This window comes from Pezoporus wallicus, unplaced genomic scaffold, assembly GCF_028554395.1.
Source record: "Pezoporus wallicus isolate ANWC-B61680 ecotype Strahan unplaced genomic scaffold, APGP_CSIRO_Pwel_v1 contig_7293, whole genome shotgun sequence".
NCBI lineage: Eukaryota > Metazoa > Chordata > Aves > Psittaciformes > Psittacidae > Pezoporus > Pezoporus wallicus.
This window is the reverse complement of record NW_026637242.1, coordinates 940,889-966,944: the sequence shown is the minus strand read 5'-3', so window position 1 is coordinate 966,944 and position 26,056 is coordinate 940,889. Positions and strand designations below refer to the sequence as shown.

The 26,056-nt window shown below is 38.6% G+C and overlaps 1 protein-coding gene across 1 annotated transcript in view; it reads right to left on the bottom strand.

The window, feature by feature from the left end:
• The window catches only part of FBN2 (fibrillin 2), a 157,922-nt gene that overhangs the window by 105,885 nt on the left and 25,981 nt on the right, over positions 1-26,056 (bottom strand). The window contains exons 6-7 of the mRNA XM_057404425.1: positions 19,388-19,585; positions 7,015-7,140 (exon numbers count right to left, since the gene is read on the bottom strand). Of these exons, the coding sequence (XP_057260408.1) occupies positions 7,015-7,140; positions 19,388-19,585 (324 nt within the window). The remainder of the gene's footprint in view (positions 1-7,014; positions 7,141-19,387; positions 19,586-26,056) is intronic.

The window sequence follows — 26,056 nt, the reverse complement described above, 5'->3', positions numbered from 1 at the left end:
GGATATGAATCTACAGAAAGCACCTTCTACTGAGAGGAAAGTGAAGTTTTGCCACAACACCACTAAGACTATGCAAACTATTCTTTGCAAAATGAAGGTATGAATGAAACATTCCCTTTCCCACTAGCATGTCACTTGGAGTATCAGGAGTATCATTGCAGAAAAGACAATTTATCTTACAGGTAACATGTCTTCAGAATTCCTAACTAGTCCACACGTATAAGCATCCTGTGGAATTTGTTGTTGTTTTATACTATGTAATAGAATCAGAGAAAGTGAAAACTTTGTCTTTTTACAAGGTTATTTAAGCAATTTATAGGATGAAGAAATTTTAAATTTTACATTAAAAGAGTTACAAAATGATGAAAACTACTTCCCACATTTCAGACATCTGCTCTAAGATGTACAAAGCAATATGTCATTTTTGCTAAATCAAAACACTTTTAAGAAATAATGCTTTCACTTAGGACTTCATAACTACCTACTGCAGAGATTTCAGAATTCCAAATGATGGTATAAATAAAACTCCATTAATTCCACAGAAAATCTCTGAAATCTTGCATTGATTTACCATATTAAAGACAACAATAATGTGGTGAACTACTTACCACCTGATTTAATTAATGCAATGAAACTATGTGTACAAATGAAAACAGAACCAGAACTGGTGCATGTCTTACTGAGATCTTTCATGCAGCACAGATCTTTCACAGCCCATAAGTCTTTTAAACATGAATACTGTCTTCTGTATGCAGACACAGTCTGAAACAGGAGTGAAAACTGGATGAAATGAGGACTCTGTGGGAAGAACTTACTTTTTATGGAAAGTGACACCTTCCCAATGGCAGTCACTGGAAGCTCATGCAAGAAAACTCCCTTTTTACCATCCCTTAAAACACACCTTTGATTTCTAGGGGATACTACACAACCCTTTTTCATCAATACTGCAGTGGTTCCAAAAATAAACTCCAAGACTAATTACAAAGTTCATAGGCACCCAAGCTTTGATGAAGAGATTAGCAACATGGTGACAGTTTATCACCATGGAAGTACTGTCTGAGATGCAAATGCTGTACACATGAATCAGATGGCACAAAGCTGGTAGCAACTGCCAGCAGTGATACATGAGCAAGTTCAATTTAAGAATCCATGTGCTAGGAATATAGTGTTTTCAAATATCTGTTTCATTCAAGTTTTCATTCAGCAAGTTTGCCAATGACACGAAGCTGTGTGGTTCGGTTCATACACTGGAGGGCAGGAATACCATCCAGTGGGACACTGACACACTTGAGAGGTGGGCCAATGCCAGGCTCATGAAGTTCAACCAAGCTAAATACAAGGTCCTACACCTGTTTCAGGGCAATCCCAAGCACAGCTACAGGTTGGGCAGAGAAGAGATTCAGAGCAGTCCTGTGGAGAAGGACTTGTGGGTGTTGGTTGATGAGAGACTGAACATGAGCTGGCTTCAGTGTGTGCTTGCAGCCCAGAAACCCTGGGCTGTATCAAAAGGAGCATGACCAACAGGTCAAAGGAGGTGATCCTGCCCCTCTACTCTGCTCTCATGAGATCCCACTTGAAAGTACTGTGTGCAGTTCTGGTGTCCTCAACATAAGAAGGACATGGAGCCGTTGGAGCAAGTAGAGAGGAGGCCATGAGGATGACAAGGGGGCTGGAGCATCTCCCCTTTGAAGACAGTTGGGGCTGTTCATATGAAGGGAGCCTACAAGGATGCTGGAGAGGGACTCTTCATCAGAGACTCTAGCAATAGGACAAGGGATAACGGGTTTAAATTTGAACAGGGGAAGTTCAGGTTAGATATAAGGAAGAAGTTCTTTACTGTGAGGGTTGTGAGGCACTGGAAGAGGCTGCCCAAAGAGCCATGGGTGACATGGTCTAGTGTGAGGCCCATGGCTGGGTGGTTGGAACTAGATGATCTTTCAACCTTATTATTTTCTTCCTTACTAGATCCTTTCCAACCCTAACTATTCTGTGATTCTATTGAGTCAGTCACTCTCTTACAGAGGTTTTTTAACCTTGTAGGCTTAATAGCTTTTTTTTTTTTTTAATAACTGAGGTGCAACAGCAGCTACTATATATGAGAATAAATAAACATAAGAAAAACAAATCTTTAAAAATCTGACTACTAAAAGCAAGCACGCACTTAAAAACTGGAAGTTTTCTCTTCGTTTTTACTTTTCTTGGCACAGGTACCTGTCACTTTAAAGGCAGTAATCCTAATTACAAGAACACAACACCTGATTTTCTATCAAAGGAAACCAAATTCTAAACTCGTTGGTCATACAGCACAAAGCCTACTGAAGTAGTGTGTAGGTGGAGTCTGGAGCACTGGCAAGACAGATGAAGAAAGTAGTAAGCCACTTCTGCAAAGCTTCAAGACATAGACCATCCTTCTCACCTGGCTACATGCACAGGAGCTTAACAGTGTCTAGGGCTCTTGTCCAAGAGTGACAGGGGGCTGGGAAGGGAACAAGTACCTTCCTGAAATTTGGGCAATGACCAGAGTGGAAAGAATACTCCAGTCATCCCCACGCAGAGAAAAAAGCCTCTTTTTTTAACCAATTAACATGGAGAACCCTTCTGTAAGAAAAATCTTCTTACTTACTGGAGTACTGAGTCAATGGATTTTTTTGTTTCACTAGTTTTTAAGCTAAATCTCTGTCTTTCCTTCCTCCTCCCTGGTTCTTGCATGTGCAATTCTTTCAACAAAATCTCCATTGCTTGTGACTGGAAATTCTGAGACTTTACCTCAGAAAGACCTATTTTTAGGATGGCTGACTGGGGGGACTCTCTTCCCTTCCTCAAAAATACATAAATTAATGGTCCTAGGGAAAATGGTTCAAAGATAGTAAGGGGAGACACTGTTTTAAAGGTGAAAAACACTGGTGGCATGAATGGCTGTGGTTCCAATTATTGCACATGAGATGAGAAAGCAGTCTTAATCTGAGAACCAATGTGTGGCATAAACTTCGCAGGTGTGAGCATTAATAGGTGAATCTGCCAATAAAAACCCCAGGCTGACTACCTGTCATCCAGAATTCATGACTATTACTGCTACAGTAAGCAGGAATTTATGACTAACTGAATTAAAAGTCCCAGAAAAAGTGCTCTCAACTGCTGAGCTCTGAAAAAAGGCTCCTTGAAAATAGTTTTAGTCCACAGTAATACCTGGTAGTATCAAATCTGAATAACACAGAATGTAATGAAATTATACATTCAAGCATGAAAACCAGAAATAGAATGGCTTCTTTTAAAAGGCTCTTTGCATTTTAGTGCCATGTTTAAAAAAAAATAAAAATTAAAAAAAAAATAGCCTTTGTCATACAGTCCTAGTTCTTTGATGTCAATGGTACAATATTTTGGAAGAGCGTCAGAGCTATCATAGCTCCTATAGTACCTTTGATTTTAAAGGGTGTCATAACTACATTTATTCAAGGAGTATGATGTATTTTCAATTTGAGAAGAGTAAGTGAAACACATTTATTAGATCTTTGAAGAACTAATAAGTAGTAGTCAATCTCATATGTAAATCAGTAAGAACAACTGAAAGCTTTCAGTTTATCTATATATAATCCATCTCCAAACAAAAGATGCAAGTTCCATTAATTCTGAAAGATAATGTCCTAAAAATTAACAGAATATCATTCCTAAAAAGACAATGAAAGCTTAATACATTGTGTTTGCATTTTATGTCAAAAAAGAGAAGGGTATGGGGTTTTCTTTTGTTCATTTAACACATCATATGAGTGCTCCAGATCCCTTAAATCCTCTTCACTGATACACAATTGCCATTAACATCTGAAAGGTTAGTGACAGTAAACTGTAATCAGAGGCTCAAAATAAATGCAATAAACTTACTGTATACCTTTTTGGCATTTGATTGGGTTCTTTTTAAATAAATACAGGAATATAATGCAAGCAAAAAGCCCAGGAAAGCAGTATTTACTGCTTAGCACAGGTCTAGCAAAATCCATTATGACACAAAAAGCACAACATGAACATTCCTACTTACTCTAACAGTAGCTGTTATTTCCAAAAGGAACCACAGGAGAAAAAATACAAACCCGCAAAATACATCAGGATGTTTGAGGGCAAAGGATATCAAATACCTCCTTATTAAGTAGAAGACTTAATAAGGAAGGTCTGAATATTAGTGTAAAATTCCAGCCTCTGCCTCTGAATACTGGAGCCTTGCCTGGCTACTGACTCCAACTTGGATTTTGTCCTTTGTAGTTAGTAACTAATACTCGATCTAGTTTTCCATACTTAAAGAAAAAAGTGAGCAAAATACTCCATACTATATCATGTTTTAAATAAAAAAATGCATTAAAGCTCTCCTTCCCAATGGCCTAATCCATATATATAAATGAGGTAACTTCACTGAAATGATGAGTCCCACTAACTGAAAGTATAATTATTTAAAGGACTGGCTATAGTTCCATCCTGTAAATCTGACACTGACAGATAATGAATTCTCAAAGCTTTTATACATATATATACACACATATATATGTGTGTGTGTATATGTGTAAACATATATATATATATATATATATATATATATATATATATAAAGAGCCCGATTAAAACTAGGCTTGGCTTCCATTCTTGTTCTATTCTTGGAATAATGTATAATTTTGGTATAATTTGGTATAATTTTGGCATTACCACCTTGGCTATGAAACATGGGGAAATAGACAAGAAACGGTTTTATCATTTTTGGTTTGGTTTTGGTTTTGGCTTTTTCCCCAGGAAAAGAAAAAAAGGTACAAACTGGGCACTATGGGTTTGTGGGTTGTTATTTGCATAATTCCCTGTGAGGAAGTACATGACCAGGGAAGCTAGTGAGGAAGCTGTGAACAGGGACTAATTAGTATCTAACTTCTGCCATGGGCAGTGGCGGCAGGGGCTTAAAAGAAATAAAGCCAGCACATGTGACCTGTTCTTCAGTAAGCTGCCAACAATGCAGGAAATGAAAATCCATTTATTACTGAACTATGAAATAACAGCAACTATTTCAGAATCCAGATACTATTTCACTTTTATTATACACTGTCCCATAAGAATCACAGATTTTTAAGCAAATATGTGTTAAAACTGAACTAACTTTTTCCTGTGGACACTATCAGGGAGAACTGCTGAATAACATTTTTTACAAATAAAGTGGAGCTTTACACAGGTTAAAGAAGCAGAATGCAAAGAATGCTTTCATTATTGTTTTCAGAAGGAAGGAAACATATCACAAAAAAGTTCTTCTTTAGGTGTCAAAGCTGGAGTTCAAATGCCAGGCAGAAACATAACATACATAATATGACTGGCATTGTTTTTGATCTCTATTAAAACAGCTATTTGATGTATTTTAACTGCATCCTTGCCTGAGAGGAGGTATCAGGTCTCCTCCACAGGGAGCTCTTTAGGGTTAACAGCAGTAAAGCATGAGCACTGTTGGGGACAGATTACAGACACCATCAGTGATCAAGGCAAGTGTCTTGTGATCAAGTAGGCAACTGTAACAGCAGCTGGGTTTTTTTGCTATTAGCAATGAATAGAAAGGGATGATTCTTTCTTTGTGCTTCTTTCCACATAGAGGGAGAGGAGAAAACAGTGTTTCTGCAAGGCTCCTGGTGTTCCCTTTTAAAATGGTTCAAATGGATCTTCTTTCCCTGTGAACATCACTGCTTCCTGCAAAGCCCTAAACCTCTGTGCGTACCTATCAGCATGCTTTTGTATACAGTTAGGTAAATAAACATGCACATATGCACAGACACACACACAACTGCCCCTATTCCTACTCAAGCATGGTAAGAAAAGCTCTATTTCTATGGGTGCCGTTCTACTTCTTGTAAACTGAAGGTTTCAACAAGAAACAGCCAGGTTTCCTCTAGAAAAACTCCGGACAGGAATACCATTGTGTATTGCACAGAAATTGAAACTAGTCAGCATAAAAAAAAAGACAAAACAAAAAAAAAAAAAACAGAAGGAGGTGGAGGACAGGACCAGAGAAAAATAACTTCGAATATCGTTTTTACTTACACTTAGGTATTACTTGCAACGAAAACAAGTGAAAATGCAACATTTTCACTTATAAAGTGTGATTTTCAAACTGATTGTATTACTTAATTTTTCTGTGAATTCTGTATTGTAAGCAAAACTAAGGGAAACTCTGAGACAGCTTCCAAAATTGGTCACAAACCATGTCTTTGTTTGTAACTGAATACTAAGTATAATGTAATTTGGTAACATACTTAAATTGCTGCCTAATCATAAGCCAAAGCCTTGAACAAGCAGTCCCTCTTATCTGTGCAATTTGAATGTGAAGGTACCTACTTGTTGGGATGAAGTTGGAGAGGTCTAATTTCTTTTGAAGGCATGGCAATTTCAGTCAAATCAGTGAAGTCTTCATCAAATCCACAAAACCTCACCATTTTTGCATCATATAAATTTATGCAGAATCGTTGTTTTTAATTGTATGAACACGTTTACTGAATAAACATGGTCTATGTTTATTAAACTATGCTTATTAAACACAGTCTACGCTATCAAACATGGGTTTTTATCTAAAAAAGAAGGACATTTCCTATGTTTTTTTACTTACCCAGGCTCTTCAACACCAAGTGTAAGAGAAGTAATTTCTTACACCCATTGTTAAAACTGCCAAAGTTGCTCTTCATGCTCTTTTCAGTAGGCTGAAAATACCTACATCTGTATTGGAGTATTTTGGATATTTTTGAGAAAACAAACAAAATCCTAGTAACTCACTTGCAGTTATATGCTGTTAACAGATGCACTCTTTATCAACAGTACTAAATTTTGAAACAGGATAAACACTGTCTTTATGTGCATAAGTCAGACAGAAAAAAAAATCTAAGGCAAAATAGACCAAAGTAGAAACAGACCCTGCAACTATTCAGAACCTTTTATTTCATTAAATTCCATTCCATTTTAATGCTTTACTTAACTATTTTTTTAGATATTTTCTATGACAACATCACTTACCTTCACACTTTTGAGTTGCCTCATTCTGCTTGTGACCAGCAGGACACTTACACTCATACGAACCTACTGTATTCATACAGTTTCCTCCTTGGCAGACTCCAGGGATAGCCTGGCATTCATCAACATCTACAAAGACAAAAAAGAATGATTACTTGGCATGAGATACAAAATTTCATCATGAATTTTGCTGATAGACAGAAAGCTCTGAAATTATTCTTAAAAATAACGAAAGCAAACCCCAGCATATTCCTCTGCTTCAGCCACTAATATAAAATACAGCAATAACAGCAGTAATGTGACCCAAATCTCCATGTGTGTTGTGTTTAATTCCACATAAGCTCAAAATGTACTACATGCAGAGATCAATTTAATACCATTTTCTATTCCTGGATTATAATTAAGTATGGAATTCAATCATAAGTTAAAGCAATACACTGCCTAACAAAATAAAACCCACAATTTTATTTCATTCCTTTCTCTATTATGATTAAAATACCTATTTAAGATAGGTACTTTTTCCTAAGATTTTTCATTAGTGCCAAATAAAGAAATAATACTAACCATTATCTTATTTCCATTTCAAGAAATGGAAAATTTTCTGTTAGCTTGCATGCAGTATTAAATGAAGCAGCTGGTAAACTTTATTTAACATGCAGAAGAAATCGCCTCTTTCCTCTTAACACTCATGTTCATTTTTTTTTATGCCATTTTCTTTATGCCTACTTTTTCCCACAGTTATCTCTTTGCCACTCAATGTAGAGAACAGCAAGATACAGATGGGGTAGGACAACCATATTAATAGTAGAAAAAAGTATTCCTTTTCAGGAGGATGTTCATTATGTCAAGGCCCCCACAAGACACTGAAATTCCACTCGAGTTTGTGGATTATCAGGTTTTGGTTTTGTTACTCCTAATGTTTGTGCTATAGATAAAACCTTGTCTATCCACCTATTTTTTCATTGAAGCAGGTATAGTTTCTCATAGTCCAGGAAGAAGGCACAGATTTATAATTTTTTTTTTTTACTTATTTTAACCACTGGGCTTGGGTTTAACTTGGAGAAGTTTGCATTTAGGTCGTGAATCTCTGCTGATTTAATTAGCACCATACTGTGTCCAACAGATTGGAAATGGATTTAGGACTCAGAAGTACAAACTTTCTGCAAGCATTTTTTTTTTTTAAATAAATAAATAGTGCTTGGTACAATCTAGTTGGTCTGGAAAGTGAACTTTTCACCTCTGAAGTATTTTAAGAAAGTTGAACATGATTTAGCAACATTAGCCAGAAAATAGGTTCTATCATTTATTCACACTCAGCCCATTCAGTAGCTCCCTTCTTAATAAGACTAATATGGCGTTTGACTTTTGACCCTTAGGCCTCAAACGGCATTCATTATATTCAGCATGCCTGTGCCTTGTGTCAGTTATTAATGCTTATTTAAATTAAGCCAACTGTGTCAGCAGATCAGTGGTTAAAAATAACTACTGCATATCTTTCACAGTTCTGTAAGTCACAGATGTCAAATAATAAATGGCAGCAGCAGAAGTAGCAGCAGGAAAGGAGTACTTCCCAGAAACAAAATTGTAACGCTGAAGTTTCAAAGTAAATAAAAGTTTAAGATCTACTGATTCCATTAATTTCTTTCAATTCCAATCCTGTATTTTTAAAAGGACAAATAAATGCGAAGTCTGAAAAGCTGATCCCAAGCATAGAGCTTGTCCAGTGAAGAAAGCACAAATGATATCACTATGCAAGGTGAGATCCTACAGATCTTTGAATCACATGTACTACCTTGCTTTTCTCTGTTAACGTCAATCTTAATTTGTGAGGGCTTATGCATTAACTATTGTGAGTCATATTAAACTCCAAAGATAGTAAGTATATTCAACTTCAATGTTAGCTTAAAAATAAACAGTCCAAGCCCGATGTTTGGGTTTTTTTTGTAAGTATCACTTTTTTGATAAAAAACTAAGTTTGTTGTAATATACCATTACTGTTTTGGAGCTGAGAAAGGACAAAAGTATTTTCTTAAAAGGGCATATTGTATGAATTGCTTCCTAAATGCCCTTTTAAGATACAAGAATATTTTTTTCTGAAAATACAAGAAATTTGAAATGAAGGCTATTTTATTTACTTTGTTGTACCTTTTGACAGTCAGGCTACGCCACAGAGGAGTTTCAGCATTATTAATTATCCATTTATTTATTTTTTTAAACCCCAACCACATTAACACAATAAACTTTTTGCCATAAACAGAAAATCAGATTAATAATTCTTTAGATATATTTCTGTATATAAAGGTTCAATATGCTATAGATTCAGTAGAAAGTTTCCATGTGTTCAAAGGTTTGATAATATTTGGAAGTGAAAAAAGGTTCTTCACTTTTGCAGTTTTCTCTGCAAAATGCCTGCGGGATTTGCACAGCTAACTTTCAATATGGACCTCTGTAAACACAGCCAAAATCAGCTTCCCTTTCTGATGAGTGGACTCTGTAGAACCAAAAAGCTCAGGGAAAATAAATTCTCTCATATTTTATACATAAATATTGGAGAATGCACTTTTCATTTGCAATGCTAGTAATAACAATTACCCAGATAGAAATTTCCTCTCAAACTGAATAGCCACAATTCCTGTTCAAGAAATGACTGAATAGGAGTTGTTGGGGGGAGGAGGGAGAAGAAACAAACAAACAAGAAAACAACACCCCCCCCCCCCCAAAAAAAAAAACACAAAACAACTCACAAAACAACTCACAAAAAACAAACAAACAAAAAAAAAAGGATTAATTTTGATTGGTTTTGCTTCTTTAATTTTTAGAAAGCTGTTCATGGCAAAAATGAAACAGCACCACCATCATAATGTTCTACACAAGCACATTACTCAGGGAATATAATTAATCTTGAAAAGGTGCTAAACAGCCATTTCTGATTCACTAAGATTGCAACATGGGCATCCTGTGAAGAGTAGGAGAAACTTCATACTCGGAAGTCAAATTTTGTCATCCTCTTTGATATGTAATGCACATTGAAATTATAACCTATATTCCGATAGTATAGCTTGCAAGTTGTACTGATTTTGACATGTCCATATCAACTTCTGAACTAGGCTATCTGCTGATTCATTCACTTAAAAAATGCCAAGCATTCAAACTATGGACTGTGTGATTCTGGTCTAATCAATATGTGAGAAAATTACAGTTTTACTGAATACCAAGGCGGGGTTTGTGTTCATTTAACAAAAGTCTCTGTAAATCTGAGAAAAAAAAAAAAAAAAGCAGAAAGAAAAGCATTAAAAAAACATTGCCCAGATCACTGTATCCATTACTAAAACCCGCAGGGAAAATATTTAATACCAGTCTCATTTGGCCTTTCAGATAGGAGTTATCACACTTAGAGAAGAACTGTTTCCTGAATTGCTAATACTCTCCTCTTTTTAAATTTTTTGTAGCACATTCCACCTCCCAGAGCTCTACCTTGACTCTTTTATTTTCCTCTTCACAGTTCACCTCTGTGCAGTCATACCTACTATTGTAGCTTCTATCTATGCACAAGTTGCAGATCTCCCATTCTTTACTCCTTTTATTTGGATTAAGATCTTCATTCACCTTTTTCTGCCAGAATGAGTTTGGCACGGAAATTTTAAGTCTTTACTGTATTGCCTTGCAGTATTACACTGCAAGAATCTTGGTCCAAATTTGTCTCTTCAGCATACCGCTTGGCTCCCTCACACAGTTTCTACTTTAGCTGACTGTTGGAGGGTTTTTTTTTTACCCCCTTTGAACAGCACTGCTGTACTGCTTTTTTCTAAAATGTCCATACGTGCCTGTAGAGAAATCCTGGAGCTTATTTCTACAGGCTAGGTACCATAATACAGAGTTTGGAAAGGTAAACTGTCTCTACAATGTCAAGTGACACATCCAGTCCCTTCCTGCAGTAGGGTGGTCTGAAAATGCAGGAGAGAGTGGACAACATGCTATCAACCTGCAAATACCACAGAACTTAGGTCGGGAGGAACTACCAGTACTCAGAACTTAAAAGAAACTGTCTCAGCTGTTGAAAGGCAATGATTCTGAGGAACAAAGAAATTCTTCACCTCTCCTTTTCAACATGGAAAATCTTTCCTTCATCTGTTTGTGCCTTACTATCATCCCGTGCTATTTCCTGAAGACATAAATGAAATCAGATTTTCCTATGTTGTAATAGAATGCCAAAAACGTAGCAAAAATGATGTCTGTTTAAACTTCCCATCACACAAAGCAGACTATCACATTATTTCTATGCTTCCCAGCAGAATTTAGCAATGATGTTAACTGTGTAACTTCAAAATATTTGCCACACAGAATAAGCTGGCAAAAAAAAGAAAACACAGTATTGTGGACACGAGTGCTAAAGAGTTCTACTGATCTCTCACGTAATTTAAATGAAGAACCAGAAGCTATGCCAGCACCACTTTGGCAACAAAAGTTTAAGAATTCATTTTATCTGACCAATCTCTTCATCATACAGAGGAGTTTGACTTACTTGAAGATTGTAACCAGCGTGCATGCCTTCAGTACACTGTTTCTGTTTATGATATTGTTATGAAAAGAATGTCTAAAATATACTAATCACTTCAAGATGAACAGTGAAACATAAGCTGTTATATGCAGACAGAGGCCTACTTCTGACATATAAGGAAAACCTCTATCAAGTATTTCTCCATACTGTAATTTGGATGCTTAAAGCAGTGGAAGCACAAAGAAACAGAAAAGCAAATATTTTAAATGAAGAAAAATGATGGGATTTATTCTTGCTTAAAACTAATCTAAGTATTCTAAATAAAATAGATGCTTTTCTAAGATAATGCTGTGGGGAGTCCCATAGAAGTGAATTTGAGTTAATAGCTTCTGCTGTGGTTTCAGGTCAACCATACCTCTGTGTGAATGAAAACTGAAGGAAAAATAAGATACATCTCATCAAGTTTGATTTTCTAAGAATTAAAAATCTTCCAACATCTTAATTTTCTCTCTATTTTTTAACTCATGTTTATGGAGGACTCTTACCAAGAACTCTTATGGAGTAGAACTGAAACAGAAATCTAGCCGAACAGCTCACTTTGTTAGATTTGTGCAATTTTAAGCCACTGCATTATGATGCAGTGTAGGGGAAAGCAGCACTAAAAATCATGCTGCGATGTATGGGGTCAGAGTGAACACTGAAAGTGAAGGAATTGGGAAATAACAGTGAGAAAAGGAAGACATTAACTAGCTTCTTGTGAAGCAGTAAAAGAGGAACTTCCCTGAAACCTTTTATAACACCATGAGCATCAGAAGCTTCCTAAATCAGGATGTTTTTCAGAGAATCACAAACTGGTTGAGGTTGGAAGGGACCTCTGGAGGTCAGCTAATACAACTGCCCTGCTCCAGCAGGGATACCTAGAGCAGGTTGTCAAAGACCACATCCTGTGTTTTTGAATGTCTCCAAGGATGGACAATCCTCAGTTTCTCAAGGAAAGCTGTGCCAATGCTTGGTCATCCTCACATGTTTCCTTACATTGAGGAGGATTTTCCTGTTCCTCATAGAATCACAGATTAATTAGGATTGGAAAGGACCTTGAGACCATCTAGTTCCAACCCCCCTGCCGTGGGCAGGGACACCTCACACTAAACCATGTCACTCAAGGCTCTGTCCAACCTGGCCTTGAACACTGCGAGGGACAGAGCAGTCACAACTTCCCTGGGCAACCCATTCCAGTGCCTCACCACCCTAACAGGAAAGAACTTCTTCCTTATATTCAACCTAAACTTCCCCTGTTTAAGTTTTAACCCATTACCCCTTGTCCTATCACTACAGTCCCTAATGAAGAGTCACTCACCAGCATCCTTGTAGGCCCTCTTCAGACACTGGAAGGCTGCTATGAGGTGTCCATACAGCCTTCTCTTCTCCAGGCTCAACAGCCCCAACTATCTCAGCCTATCTTCATACAGGAGGTGCTCCAGTCGCCTGATCACCCTCATGGCCCTCTTCTGGACTTGTTCCAACAGTTATGTCGACACCAGAACTGTACACAATACTGCAAGTGAGGTCTCACCAGAGCAGAATAGAGGGGCAGGATCACCTCCTTCGACCTGCTGGTCACGCAACTTTTGATGCAGCCCAGGATATGGTTGGCTTTCTGGGCTGGAGAGCACTCTAAAGCCGGCTCGTGTTAAGTTTCTCATTGACCAAAACCCCCAAGTCCTTTTCCACAGGGCTGCTCTCAATCTCTTCTCTGCCCAACCTGTACCTGTGCCTCGGATTGCTCCAACCCAGGTGTAGGACCTTGCACTTAGCATGGTTAAACTTCATAAGGTTGGCATCAGCCCACCTCACAAGCATGTCGAGGTCCCTCTAAATGGCATTCCTTCCCTCCAGCATATCAACTGGACCACACAGCTTGGCGTCACTGGCAAACTTGCTGAGGGTGCACTCAATCCCACTGTCCATGTCAGCAACAAAGATGTTGAACAAGACTGGTTCCAACACCCATCCCTGAAGGACATCACTTGTTACTGGTCTCCAGCTGGACATTGAGCCATTGACCACAACTCTTTGCATGCGGCTATCCAGCCAGGTCTTTATCCACTGAGTGATCCACCTATCAAATTGATGTCTCTCCAATTTAGAGACAAGGATGTCGTGTGGGACAGTGTCAAACACTTTGCACAAGTCCAGGTAGATGACATCAGCTGCTCTACCCCTGTCCATCTGTTCTGTATCCCCATCACAGAAGGTCTCCAGATTGGTCAGGTAAGATTTCCCCTCAGTGAAGCCATGCTGGCTGTCACCAAGCACCTTGTTCTTTTTCATGTGCCTTAGCATGCCTTCCAGGAGAATCTGCTCCAAGATTTTGCCAGGCACAGAGGTGAGACTGATTGGTCTGTAATTGCCCAGGTCATCCATTTTCCCCTTCTTGGAAATGGGGGTTATATTTCCCTTTTTCCAGTCATCAGGAACTTCATGTGACTGCCATGATTTTTCAAATATGATGGACAGTGGCTTAGCAACTTCATTTGCCAGCTCCTTCAGGACCTGCAGGTGAATTTCATCAGGTCCTATGGACTTGTGTACATTCATTTTGCACCCATGGCCTCTTGTACTGTCACTGGGCACCACTGAGAAAGAGCATGGCTTTGTCCTCTCTGCACTCTCCTTTCAAGCATTCTTCTCCAGACTGAAGAGTCCCAGCTCACTCAGCCTTTCCTTAAAGGAATGATCCTCCACACCCTTCATCATCTTCATAAACCTTCATTGGATTCAAACACCATAATCTCTCTCTTGTTCTGAGGAGCCCAGATCTCAACACAGCATTCCTAAGTGTGGCCTGACCAGTGCTGACGAGAGCGGAAAGATCACCACTCTTGTCCTGCTAGCAATACTTTTTCTTCCACAGCTCAGGATACCATTAGCTTTCTTTGCTGTAGTGGCACACTGCTGGCTCATGTTCAACTTGGTTTCCACCAGGACCCTCAGGTCCTTTTCTGCAATACTGCTTTCAAGATCACCAGCACCCAGCAATACTGGCACCTGGGGCTGTTCTTCCCCATGTGCAAGACTGCATATTTCTCCTTCTTGAACCTTCATGAGATTCCTGTCAGCTCATTTTTCCAGCCTGTCAAGGACCTTCTGAATGGCAGCACAGCCCTCTGGCATATCAGCCACCCCTCCCAGTTTGGTGTTATCTGCAAACTTGTTGAAACTACACTCTGCCCCATCATCCATCTCATTAATGAAGATGCAAAACAGGTCTGGGACCCAGTATTGACCCCTGGGCTACAGTGCTAGTCACTGGACTCCAACTAGACTTTGCTTTGCTGATCCTCTAAAACTAGACTTTGATTTGCAGGCCCTCTGGGCCTGGCCATTCAGCCAGCTTTCCATCAACCTCACCATCTGCTCTTCCAGCCTGTACATCAGTATCTTATGGGAAACAGTGTCAAAGCACTTCTTCTGAATTACCAATCAGAAATTCTTGCTAACACATACATAAACACAAACACATCCAGCTACTGTATGCCTTTTGTTATTTTGTAAAAATGGAATTAAAGTTCTCCAGCACTACAGGGAATCACCTATATAAAAAATTAGAGCAGATCATTCTAGTAAACTTCACCACTTTGCTAAGAAGGACCTTAACTCTTGTCATGGAGATCTGCTTACTCATACAATGCCTGCAAAATCCCATCTGTGCTCTCTCATACGGGTTTTGGAAGCCATAAGATATGGATAGACAGAGACAGAACAGTACACAGAGAGTTTATGAAATTACAAAACAAACAGAACAAAAAAATCTGTCACACAAAATTATTTGAACCTCTATTTATCCCTATATTCACTAGGGATTAGTAAATCAAAAGGAATTTTCTTTCTTTAACTCATTTCATTATACAGACCATAATCAGAACTCAAAGAAGCATTAACTTACAGCACCTGATTTCAGCCCAAATATCAACCTTACGCAGCACTGTTAATTATGTAATGCTCTGTGGGGATAGCTGTGCTTTGGTTGGCGTCCAGCCTTCCCTCCTGCAAGGCCCAGCCACTGCACTGCTAAGGCAGCGAGCACAGACACCAGCAGGAAGAGTGCAGCCCAATTCAATGGGATACCTGGTGGGGATGTAGTTAAGACCACTGCCTTTCCCTGTTTTGATTTCACCAAGTTACAGCGAGAGTCTGGTAAATGGCTTGATGAGCTTAAAATCAAGTGGGTGAAATGAGTTCATGACACAGGAGGTGGCTGAGTAGTTTTCAGTCAGTAAGAAGCGCAGGAGGGAGGCTGGGGAGCTGGCAACAGGGGAGCACTATGTTCCCTGACCATCCAAGCCACCTATCGGGCAAAGGGTGTCCCTAAACTGGAGTGAGTACAACAACCACGTATACATGCTCGCTCTGCTCAGGAATCGGCTAATGGATGAGTGCAGCTGGCTGTTGAACAGTTTTTTGATCCAAGGTGATACAATAATGATGAAAAGCTTCAGATTCATCATTGTATCTGATCCTGAACCTCAATAAATAAGGACCACTCAAACAAAGGTTGGGACTCAGCCTCAAATTAATCTTAGTTATTACTACCCATGCAATGCAAAACGGGCAAAACAATTGGGGGAAGTTCATAAATCAACTAACATAGGCGGCTATGTTAGTTGGGTGCAATGAAGATGTCACCCAACCAAAACCCCCAAAAGAGGCCAGAACCCTCAAACAAGGTCCTGTGGAACTTCAGGTTAAATCCTCAGGTGGGATGAGAGACCAGAAAGACTTCAGAACCAGGTGGTGGAGGGAAGGTTTAGACTAGGTTTGTCACTAGAATTAATGCATAAGAAACCCACTAGCAGTTTTAAGGGCCACGGTCCAAGCTGTCTGTGAAGCCAGGCAGTGTGTCAAGGATGCAGACCGCTTATCCACCAATCCATTATTTTACAGAGACACCAGAGAGGCTCTAGGCACCATTCAGCATGCTTCTACCCCACTGGCAGAAAACTGGTAGTGCCCATACCCTCCCCTGTGTTCCAGTTATGTCAGCTTAAACTTTTTGAGTGGGACACCAAGAGGGCTACACATGGGCCCTAATAGATTCCCTGTAAGATGTTTGATTGACATTGGAGCCCAGATTTCTTGTTTCACCTCTTGCCTTAATGGCAACCCTGGGTATCTCCCTATGCACATGTGTTCACGTTCAAGCAGTGGGTGGCAAACCTCTCAGTGTGGGTGGTGTTGCATCTTCCTGATGAAGTGACATTGCTGAGTTAAAATTGCTTTTGCTCCTAACCTAAAAGAGGCACTATAGCTCCACAGGCTTTTTTTACGATTGGGAAGCCACCTGTGGACAGCCCTGGCCAAACTAAATTTCCACTGGCACAGATATGATTAACAGATTGGTTACGCTTTTCCACCTGGACTGCCCTTGCCAAACCTATCAACTCTCCAGAGACTGCTTCAAGCCCTGCAGATTGGGCAAGCAATATCTTTCAACCACCCCACCAAGGGGCTTAAACAACACCTCCTTCTGAGCATGCATAATATCATCTGGAGCATTCAGACTCCTGACAGCAAGACCCTAAAAATTCTGTACAAATGGATACAGGGGTAACTGTCTGGCCTTTCCCTCCCAAGTCTGCTTTCTTTTCTGTTCTGTACAAAAGGAATGGATGAGTTCACAACTCAGAACAGCATAATATGTTTCACTGGTATGGTACATGGTTATCGTATTCTGCTGAGGCCATGCTGTCAGCACAGCAAGAATACTATGCGGTCTTACTGGAGGGAGAGAAGTTTGACCCTAGTTACTGACCAGGTCATTATGGGTTCATGCAGGTTTTTTTTTTTTATTTTTGGCACAGCTGTTTGGCATTCAACACCATAGCTCTAAGATGGAAACAGCAAATGATTTCTATGTTCAGTGGTGGCATAGAGGTCATGGTTTAAGCCCAGTCGGTAACTCAGAACCACGCAGCCACTTTCTCACTCCCTCCCTTCTACACACATACGTGTGCGCGCACACACACACACACACACACACAAGGCTCCCAGAGGAATGTGAAAGAGAACTGGAAGAATGTAAATCCCACAGCTCTGCTCTGGAAGGGCATGGTGTAGGGCTGCTGCTGGTAGCATATGGCCAACCAGTTGCACTTTGAGTAGCATCACAGGTACCTGAAGCATGCCAATACGAAGTGGCTTGGCCTCTTTTTCCTGATTGCCATTAGCACCAATGCACAGACAGATGCTTCCACTCAGGTAGGGCTTAAAAGTAATGTAGTCTTGCAAATGGTAATGGAATTTGAATGATATGTGGACATGAATGCTCATGTATTTTCTGCCTGTATTGTCACTCCAACATTAGCTGAGAGCTTGCTTTTAAACATCTATGGTCAGGCATTGACATATCAATAGCAAACAATTTAAAGCAGCAGTTCCCCTCCATACCACAAAAGGCAGTCTGGCCTGTTGTATACCTCTAGCTTCAGGTCCCATGTGCTTGAGTGAAAGCTGCACAGAAGGGGTAGATGGCTGGACTACTACTAACACCACCCGTACATGGGACTTGGATTCAACTATCCCACACAATGGATTTCATTTATCCCACTTTAATACATCAAAACCTAACATCTCTGTTTCCTGTAGAATGCAAGACTGTGATATGCCAGATCCAGGCAAAAAATGTATCAGTACTCTGGGGGACACTGAATGCTTCAAATTAGAAGTGGCAAAACAGTGACTCCCACACTCACTTAAAATTTCTTTGTTTCAAATACAAGATGTTTCCTGCCACATTCACTTAGGTCAAAACCAAAAAGTGGGGAGTTTAAACTTATCAACCCACCTTAAGAGAAACAGGCCTTCTGGTCTCATATTATACATCAAGCTTTATTCATACGGGGAAAGAATACTCTTCTGGTGGCACAGACACTCCCAGGTATGGTACGGATGTACAGTGACAAATACGCCTATCCCAAATTTGATTGGTGGAAAAATGAAACCTGGGAAACCTGTCTGTCAGCCACCTGCCTGCACCCATTCCATTCTGCCCTAGGAAATGGATGCCTCATATGTTGCACTACTTAAGTAGGCAGAACTGTCAGGGAAACCAGTCTGTAACAGAAAAGTAGTGCATCCTCCTTTGGGAGTTCTAGTACCATTTTTTAAAGCATTCTTTATACAGTTTGTTCTAAAATTTAGCCAAGAAGCTAGAGCAGAACAGATACCTACCTTTCAAGATAGGTGGATCCCAGTAACAACAAAAAGAAAGAGCAGTAAGTTTCTTAGCATCACAGAAACAGATACTGGATAAGGCAAAAAGGCTTTTCCATTTCTCAAACATTTTATGAATACAAACATAGAAGACCAAAGTCCTTCCTTACTCATGCATTTTACTAGCCTTGTACAAATAATCCAAACACAGCATCTAGATGGTTCACTATGGGCTTTATCTAAATGACAGAATTAAAATAAAACATCTACATAACAACTCCCAACCACAAAGAAACCACTTCAGGAGCAAGAAATAGTGATTTTTTTCAGTAGAATGAATGAAATATATATTAGTTACAGCAATACAAGCCAGTTGCCTGGTTGCTGCTCTACTGCAGTATTTGATAGCTGTACTCAACAGATATCTCAGCCTTTCTATGCTCTGTATTTGTGGCTCCTTGATTGGCATTCATTTTATACAGGCATTTGAGTTTTTTTCTGTATGTACACTAGCTAAAATCTGGAGGCAGCAAAGCATATCTGAACTTTATCAGAAGTGAGACACAAAACACATGCGAGGAAAACAGCGATTTTAAGTGGACTGCAGGTTTCCAAGACTCATTATCAGCAACACAATAGTCGTGTAATGTAAACCCACAGACTTACCTTGACATGCTCCAGTGCGAATATTAGGGATGAAGCCACGACGACAAGGTTGAGGCTGAGCAGGGCACGTTTCACAGGGGTGACCCCATGCATGCCCAATGGTTGCACAACAGAGTGTTTTTGTGCAAACAATTCCAGTCAGCTGGCCCTGACACATCTGGTTGTTAACTTGCATGAAACATGGTCCTGTTCTGTAATCTGGAAAAAAAGGAAAGATCACTGTATTATACAAGAAAGTGTACTAGTATCTACAGAAAGAATCAAGTTTTAATCCAGTAGATACCCATCTTAAGAAAATTCCAAAAGGACCTGGAAATCTATTACTGCTTACAGAAGCAGCATTACACCTTCCACTGAAGATAATTATTTTCACAAGGTTGTCTTATCTCTCGATTACTTCTGATAGATGCAAGTAATGAAGGGCAGCTGGACTCAAAACTGATCTGTGCGCTGACAATGTATTCAGTAAAATCCATAATACCTGACAGAATTTTACAAATGAACGAACAAGCACACAATCAAAACAGCAGATCAGATTAAGCAAACAAGGACTGGATCTGGTTTACTTGTTCATAAGTTACTTCATGGCAATTCATGGGAGGGAACTACAAACCACAGCAGGCATACATTTGTTCACATCAATCAAAGTCCATGCCGGCGACTGTCACAGAATCAACATTCCTGCTGGAATGCTTAGTGCAAAATAGTGTTAACCATATAGAACTAATTGGTAAACCACCATTTATCTTCAGAGGTATAACAGGAGATAAAACAACCTATTCAAACCATATTGAGCACATGGAATGTAGCACACAAACTACATGAAAATAGACTCCTAGTCAGATTCCTGTAGTTAACTCATTAAGGTTCGACCTGTATAAAGACTTTTTGACTTTATGAGGCCACATAAACTGGGAACAACAATTAACTGAAATTCTCTAGGAAAAAATGAGAAACAAATGGTTGTTCTAAGCCAAATTTCATACCATTACGTAAGCTTTTAGAGGTGGGGGAAGAAGAACATGCAAAGCTTAAACTCAGACTCAGTCACATGAAAGAAGACAACAAGAAAGAAGGGGTATGGCTGCTCTCCTTACAATCCTGTCCTATCTTTTTTTCCTACTCAAAACAGACTCCAGTCCTGGTATGGGGTCACACACTGTCTTCCACACATTTTCTTTAGTATGCAGTTGGTCTCACAACCAAGCTACAGATGGGACAATCGCTGCCTTCTAGAATCTGATACTTTCACCCTGAAGCATAAAAGTAACAGCTTTGACATGTTTGGAAAGGAAAAAAAAAAAATCTCTTAAAGTAAAAGGTAACTCAAATAGAAGTAAGTGTTCTGCTCCCTATCTTTGATAAGGTTCATTCAGATATCAGTCTGGGAAAGCCTTTTGCACACAGTTATTTATTGACAATTAATTTCAACTGGGCTGTTCACTTTAAATAAAGTTGAGCAAGCACGTAAGTATCCACAGCAAAGATGCCTAACAGTAAAAGATTTTTTAAATACTTGCTAATGACCACGTATTTTAATCTTTCTTGACTTTCATTACAAAATAATCTTCAGAATCATACATTTGAGCTTTGTCTGTGTCTACAAATCCACAAAGATAATATTTTTAGTAAAGTATGTACATTGCAAAAACAAAATCCTGTTCATTAGAAACAGGTTTCAGTAATCTTTCATCCAACATATTGGAAGACAAGCAGCTTTACAATGGTCTCAGTTTAATTACATCCAAGGCCCATACCAAATCATAGAGAGCTGAATTTTTAAAATAAATTATGGATCCTGATGACTGACATTTTAAAATTCTTTATCCATTCAGTTCATCCAAAATGAAGTACAAAGGGAAAGAGTCTGAGTAGTGGATGGTGCTCTATTCTAAGAGCAAAAAGTAAGATTTTACAGCTTGAAATGAAGACAGGTGTATTCAGGCTAATAGTAAAGTACAGCTGCTTACATAAAGGTCTCTAGTCACAGTGTATTTTCACTTACAGGAAGCAAACATACTAAAACTACATGCCATTCTGAATCACTACAATTGGAAGGGACATCTGTAGATCATCTAGTCCAACCCCCCTGCCAACTCAGGACCACCTAGAGCAGGTTATACAGGAATGAATGCAGGCAGGTTTTGAGAGTCTCAAGAGAGACTCCATGACCCCCCTGGGCAGCCTGTTCCAGTGCTCTGCCATCCTCAACATAAAGATCTTTCTCATGTGGAGGTGAAATTTGTGGTTTAGTTTATGGTCAGTGCAATATTATTCCCTTTGCAAAATATATTACCAATACTTGGTTCATTTAACAGAAACAGGAAATATCTGTGTGTCCTGGGTTCAGCAGTAGCAGTCATTTTTCTCCTTCTTAGTAGCTGGTGCAGTGCTGTGTTTTTGACTTTAGTCTGAGAACAACACTGATAACACTGATGGTTTTAATTGTTGCTAAGCACTGTTTACTCCAATCAAGGACTTTTCAGTCTCTCATGCTCTGCCATTGAGGAGGAACATTGGAAGCCAGGAGGAAGCAGAGACACGACATCTGACCCAACTTAACCAAAGGGGTATTCCATACCACAGCAAATCATGCCCAGTATATAAACTGGAGGGAGTTACCTGGAAGGCCCAGATCACTGCTCGGGTCAGGCTGGGTACTGGTCAGCAGGTGGTGAGCAATTTGTATTTTGCATCACTTGTGTTTATTGTATTATTTTCCTTTCTCCTTTTAGTTTTACATTCTCTCTCCTTGCTAGCTCCCTTATTATTATTGGCGGTGGTAGCTGTAGTTTTGTATTGTACCTTCATTACTGGATTGTTCTTATCTCAACCCGTAGGATTTACATTCTTTTTATTCTCCTCCCCATCCCCCCAGAAGCAGGGTAGGGAGAAAGAGGAAGTGAGCAAGAGGCAGAGAGAAATTCTGAAGGTATGTCGCAGTTTCAGCTGAAGCTGTGGATTCGATTCTGAAATTACCATGTACAATTCTATGGTCTACTTTATACTGTCAATCAGATGGCAGTATCATAATGCCTCATCTGATCTTAAAAACCCTGAGTTTATGAACCAATCCTATTTTCCATATTGTTTTTTTAATCTGATTGTTAGGTATTTCTTCATTTGCTCCTTTCCCAGAATTGCTGCTGGAATAATTTTGCCAGAAAGAACATGTGTTAGAACATATGTTATAAATCATTTGTGCTTAGAAAGGGTAAATGTTTTGGTGACAGAAAGTGATTTTCAACACATACAATGTTATGCATTCTTCTAATCTCAACAAATTATATTCATTGACTTGAAGAATGACAACCTTTATCAACAATCTAAATTGTTAATATAATTGAAGTTAATAAGAAGTACTTTTTTCTTGGTATCAACATAAAAAAAAAACCATGGAAATAGTAAGCATTCTAAACTTTACTACAGCATTTCTATTCTTTCACAGAAGCACATTCTGCATTCACAAATCGGACTATCCAGCTATCCTAGGTTTTAGGATCTTTTTAGTTAATTCCTTTTAGAAAGTTTTAAGTCTGTTCGAATAATTCCATCTGTAATTTAAAAAAAGCTGATTTGACAGGGATCCTGCCACAAGGACTAGAAATTTAAGAGTTCTAGTGTAGGGTATGGTCCAATATTCATCTACTTAGTATTTCTTCCTGTATCTCTGACAAAACTAGATGATTCAGATGAAGGTGTAAAAAGTCTGCTGCAAGTAGACATGGGATAATCTGTCTGGCACATTAAGTTTTCGCTGGTATCTAACACCCACTAGGTCAAAAGCCTGAAACATTGTGTTTAACATCCCAGCTACCATTTTGTCATACAGGACAACACACTAAAATATTTTGGTACACATATAAGAATCCAGTTTCTATCTGAATTTTGTCACACTTAGCCTCCACAGTTTCATACTGTGCTAACTAACTACTCCTGCTCATGAAAATTTTACCTCTTCTCAGGTAATTAAAAAGAGGAAAAGTGAGATATAAAGAAAAAAGCAAAAAGCAAAAAAGGCACCTACAGACATATTAGAATGCCCATTGCAAGTTGTTTGGAAGAACATGAACACTTGAAGATTCTTTTCATGAGAAAGCAAACTGAAATTTTAACTGAAGGCTGTTAATAACAAAATACTGTTTCTGTAAATATTTTGAAGCCCAACAGTACTATTTGTGGGGCAGTGGTAGTCTTCTACACCTACATAAAGCCTATGTAAAAGTTCAAGGAAGGTAAAAAAAAAAATAAAAATAAAAAAGCTGTGTAGTGCTGGAGCAGCATAGTATCACAAATCCTGTATTTAATGTCTGTGAATGCTAGAAAGATTAGCAGGAAGAATTGTGAAGTCTCTTATATAAACAAAACTCCATAGAAGCATAACTGAACAAGGAAGTAACGTGTCTGGAAGTAAATATTTTTAACTTTAAGCTATTCAGAATAGTGATACTTTTATTACTAAAAATAAAATACTGAAAAGATTAAGCATGTTGATCATTATGAATCACATAAGGAGTGAGTAAAGGAGATGTGAGATGTCTTCCCATCCCCATCAATTAACGAACAAACCTAATATTTGGCAAGTATGTTTTACTTCCTTACAAAGCAAATTTGCCTTTCATAAAGACTTTTTACAGTACTTCTGCAAATATTCATGAGAAGATGAGAAAATAAGTAATTTCAACCTGTAGGCTCAAGTATAATAAATAGCTTATTACCATTAATGACCTCTAAAATCAATTTCATACATCGGCATTATTAGATAAACAATGTAACATGGGACCCGAATGCTGGAAAGTAGTACCTGCTGTTAGAGTTACCAGAAACTTAGCTGGTTTCCGAAAGAAAAATCAGCAGTGTGTGAAAGCGCAAGACTCTGTACCCCACATTAGGCAACACCGAGAATGGAGAGATTAAATCTGTTTCAGCAAAGATCTGAAGTTAAATTCACCTTGCTAGAAAATGCTCCAACAGGAAACATGCTTGAGATGCAATTGTCTGTATCACACCTCTGATAAGATGCTGCAGCAAATTTCTCTGTAATTTGTACTAACATTCAGAGGTCTCCACAAACCTGAAATATGTATTTTTGCTTCTTCCAGCACCTGCTCCTTGATTACTGATGAGATTTTAAAAAGAAACTGTACCTGAGTTTTCCCCTCTGCAATGTGAAGTCTCAACGTTTCAATAATTAAAATTGTAACTGTGCTCCATCTTCCTGCAATGGGAAATCCCACAATATGAGACTTTGGAGTAATACCGGCAGGATTGGAAGAGAAAGGCATACCCCATTCTCCCACTGATTCTGCATAAATGACAGCACTGCCAAGACCTTGTGCTTCCAAAAAAACGGGAGACCAGGGCTTTCCTTGATTAACTTTTCATCTGAGTATGAAAGGGTTGGTAATACTCATAGCTGTACTTGAGTTCAGACCAAAAATCTGAAACATATGCATATGCAAATATTACTCTTCTTGTTCAACTCCCAACATCTGCAGATCATAAGTCACAGTATGCAAAAAGATATTTAAACACTATAAAGGTACATATGTTTGTTTTATTAAAGATTGTCTAAAATTGTTTTTCCTTCAACATTTTAATCATCCTAATAAGGAAAATTGTTCTTTCTACAGTAATGCTTAGCTGCCAACACTGAGGGCTCATGATACGGGAAGTTTCAAAGGTAACAAGAAGTTAGATGGATTGTACTGATTCAGGCTTCATATAAATAAAAAGCATTTTTTTCAAAGGTGACATCCAACAAGCTATGGAAAAAAGATTGTTGGCTGCAAATGAGAGCTAGTCTCTCAGGGAATGAAAGAGACTTGGCAAAGCTATTAATTTCTCTTGGAAAAAAATGAGTCTATGGGCAGTACAGCTATTTAGACTAAGAAGTTCACTTAAAACAAAGCCTGAATGGTAAATTGTAGCTAACTTGAAGTTGAGACACAACCCCACAGGGTTCTTTAGTCATTGTCTGAAACAATGATTTTTATGAAATTTATTTTGATATGTAATAGTGAAGAAGAGCCATTTAATCGGAAAAGGTTTATGTCAAATAAATCATGAAGGCTTGCACAATTTTTAAACAGCTGACAGCTTTCATTTTTTGGCTGAGCTTTTACTACTGTTCTACCGGTCCCACATGACCATTTCTGACCAGCTCCTACAATGCAATACTTTCCATCACACAATTCCCATCATTGATTAGGAAACTTAATATACACATGGCAACAGAAAAGGAAGTGGAGGGCAGTTCTCAATGAAAGAGGAGAAAAGCATGTTCAATGCAGCCATCTATGCAGGCTTTGTAGCTTCTAGCAAAATTCCAGTTTCCACCAGTACAGCTGTCATGTCCATTCTGAGCACATTCTCATTTTCCTCTTGTTGGAACAGCAAAAGCAGCTTTTTTCCAAAAACAGCATTCCAGGGTTTACACACACATTTTAATATAATTGATATTATGTCAGGATTAAGCAGATGAAGTATTAGTATAGTGTTATCGGCAGATCTTAAAACATTTTCTTTTTTTAAATAAAAAATAATTCATTTTTACACATCTATGCACATGGTAAAAGAAGCCAAAGTAACAAATAATTAACTATTTCTGAAATGCAATGCAAATTTGTGTAATAAATCTGAACATTAGGGAAAATGCTTCTAGTAAAG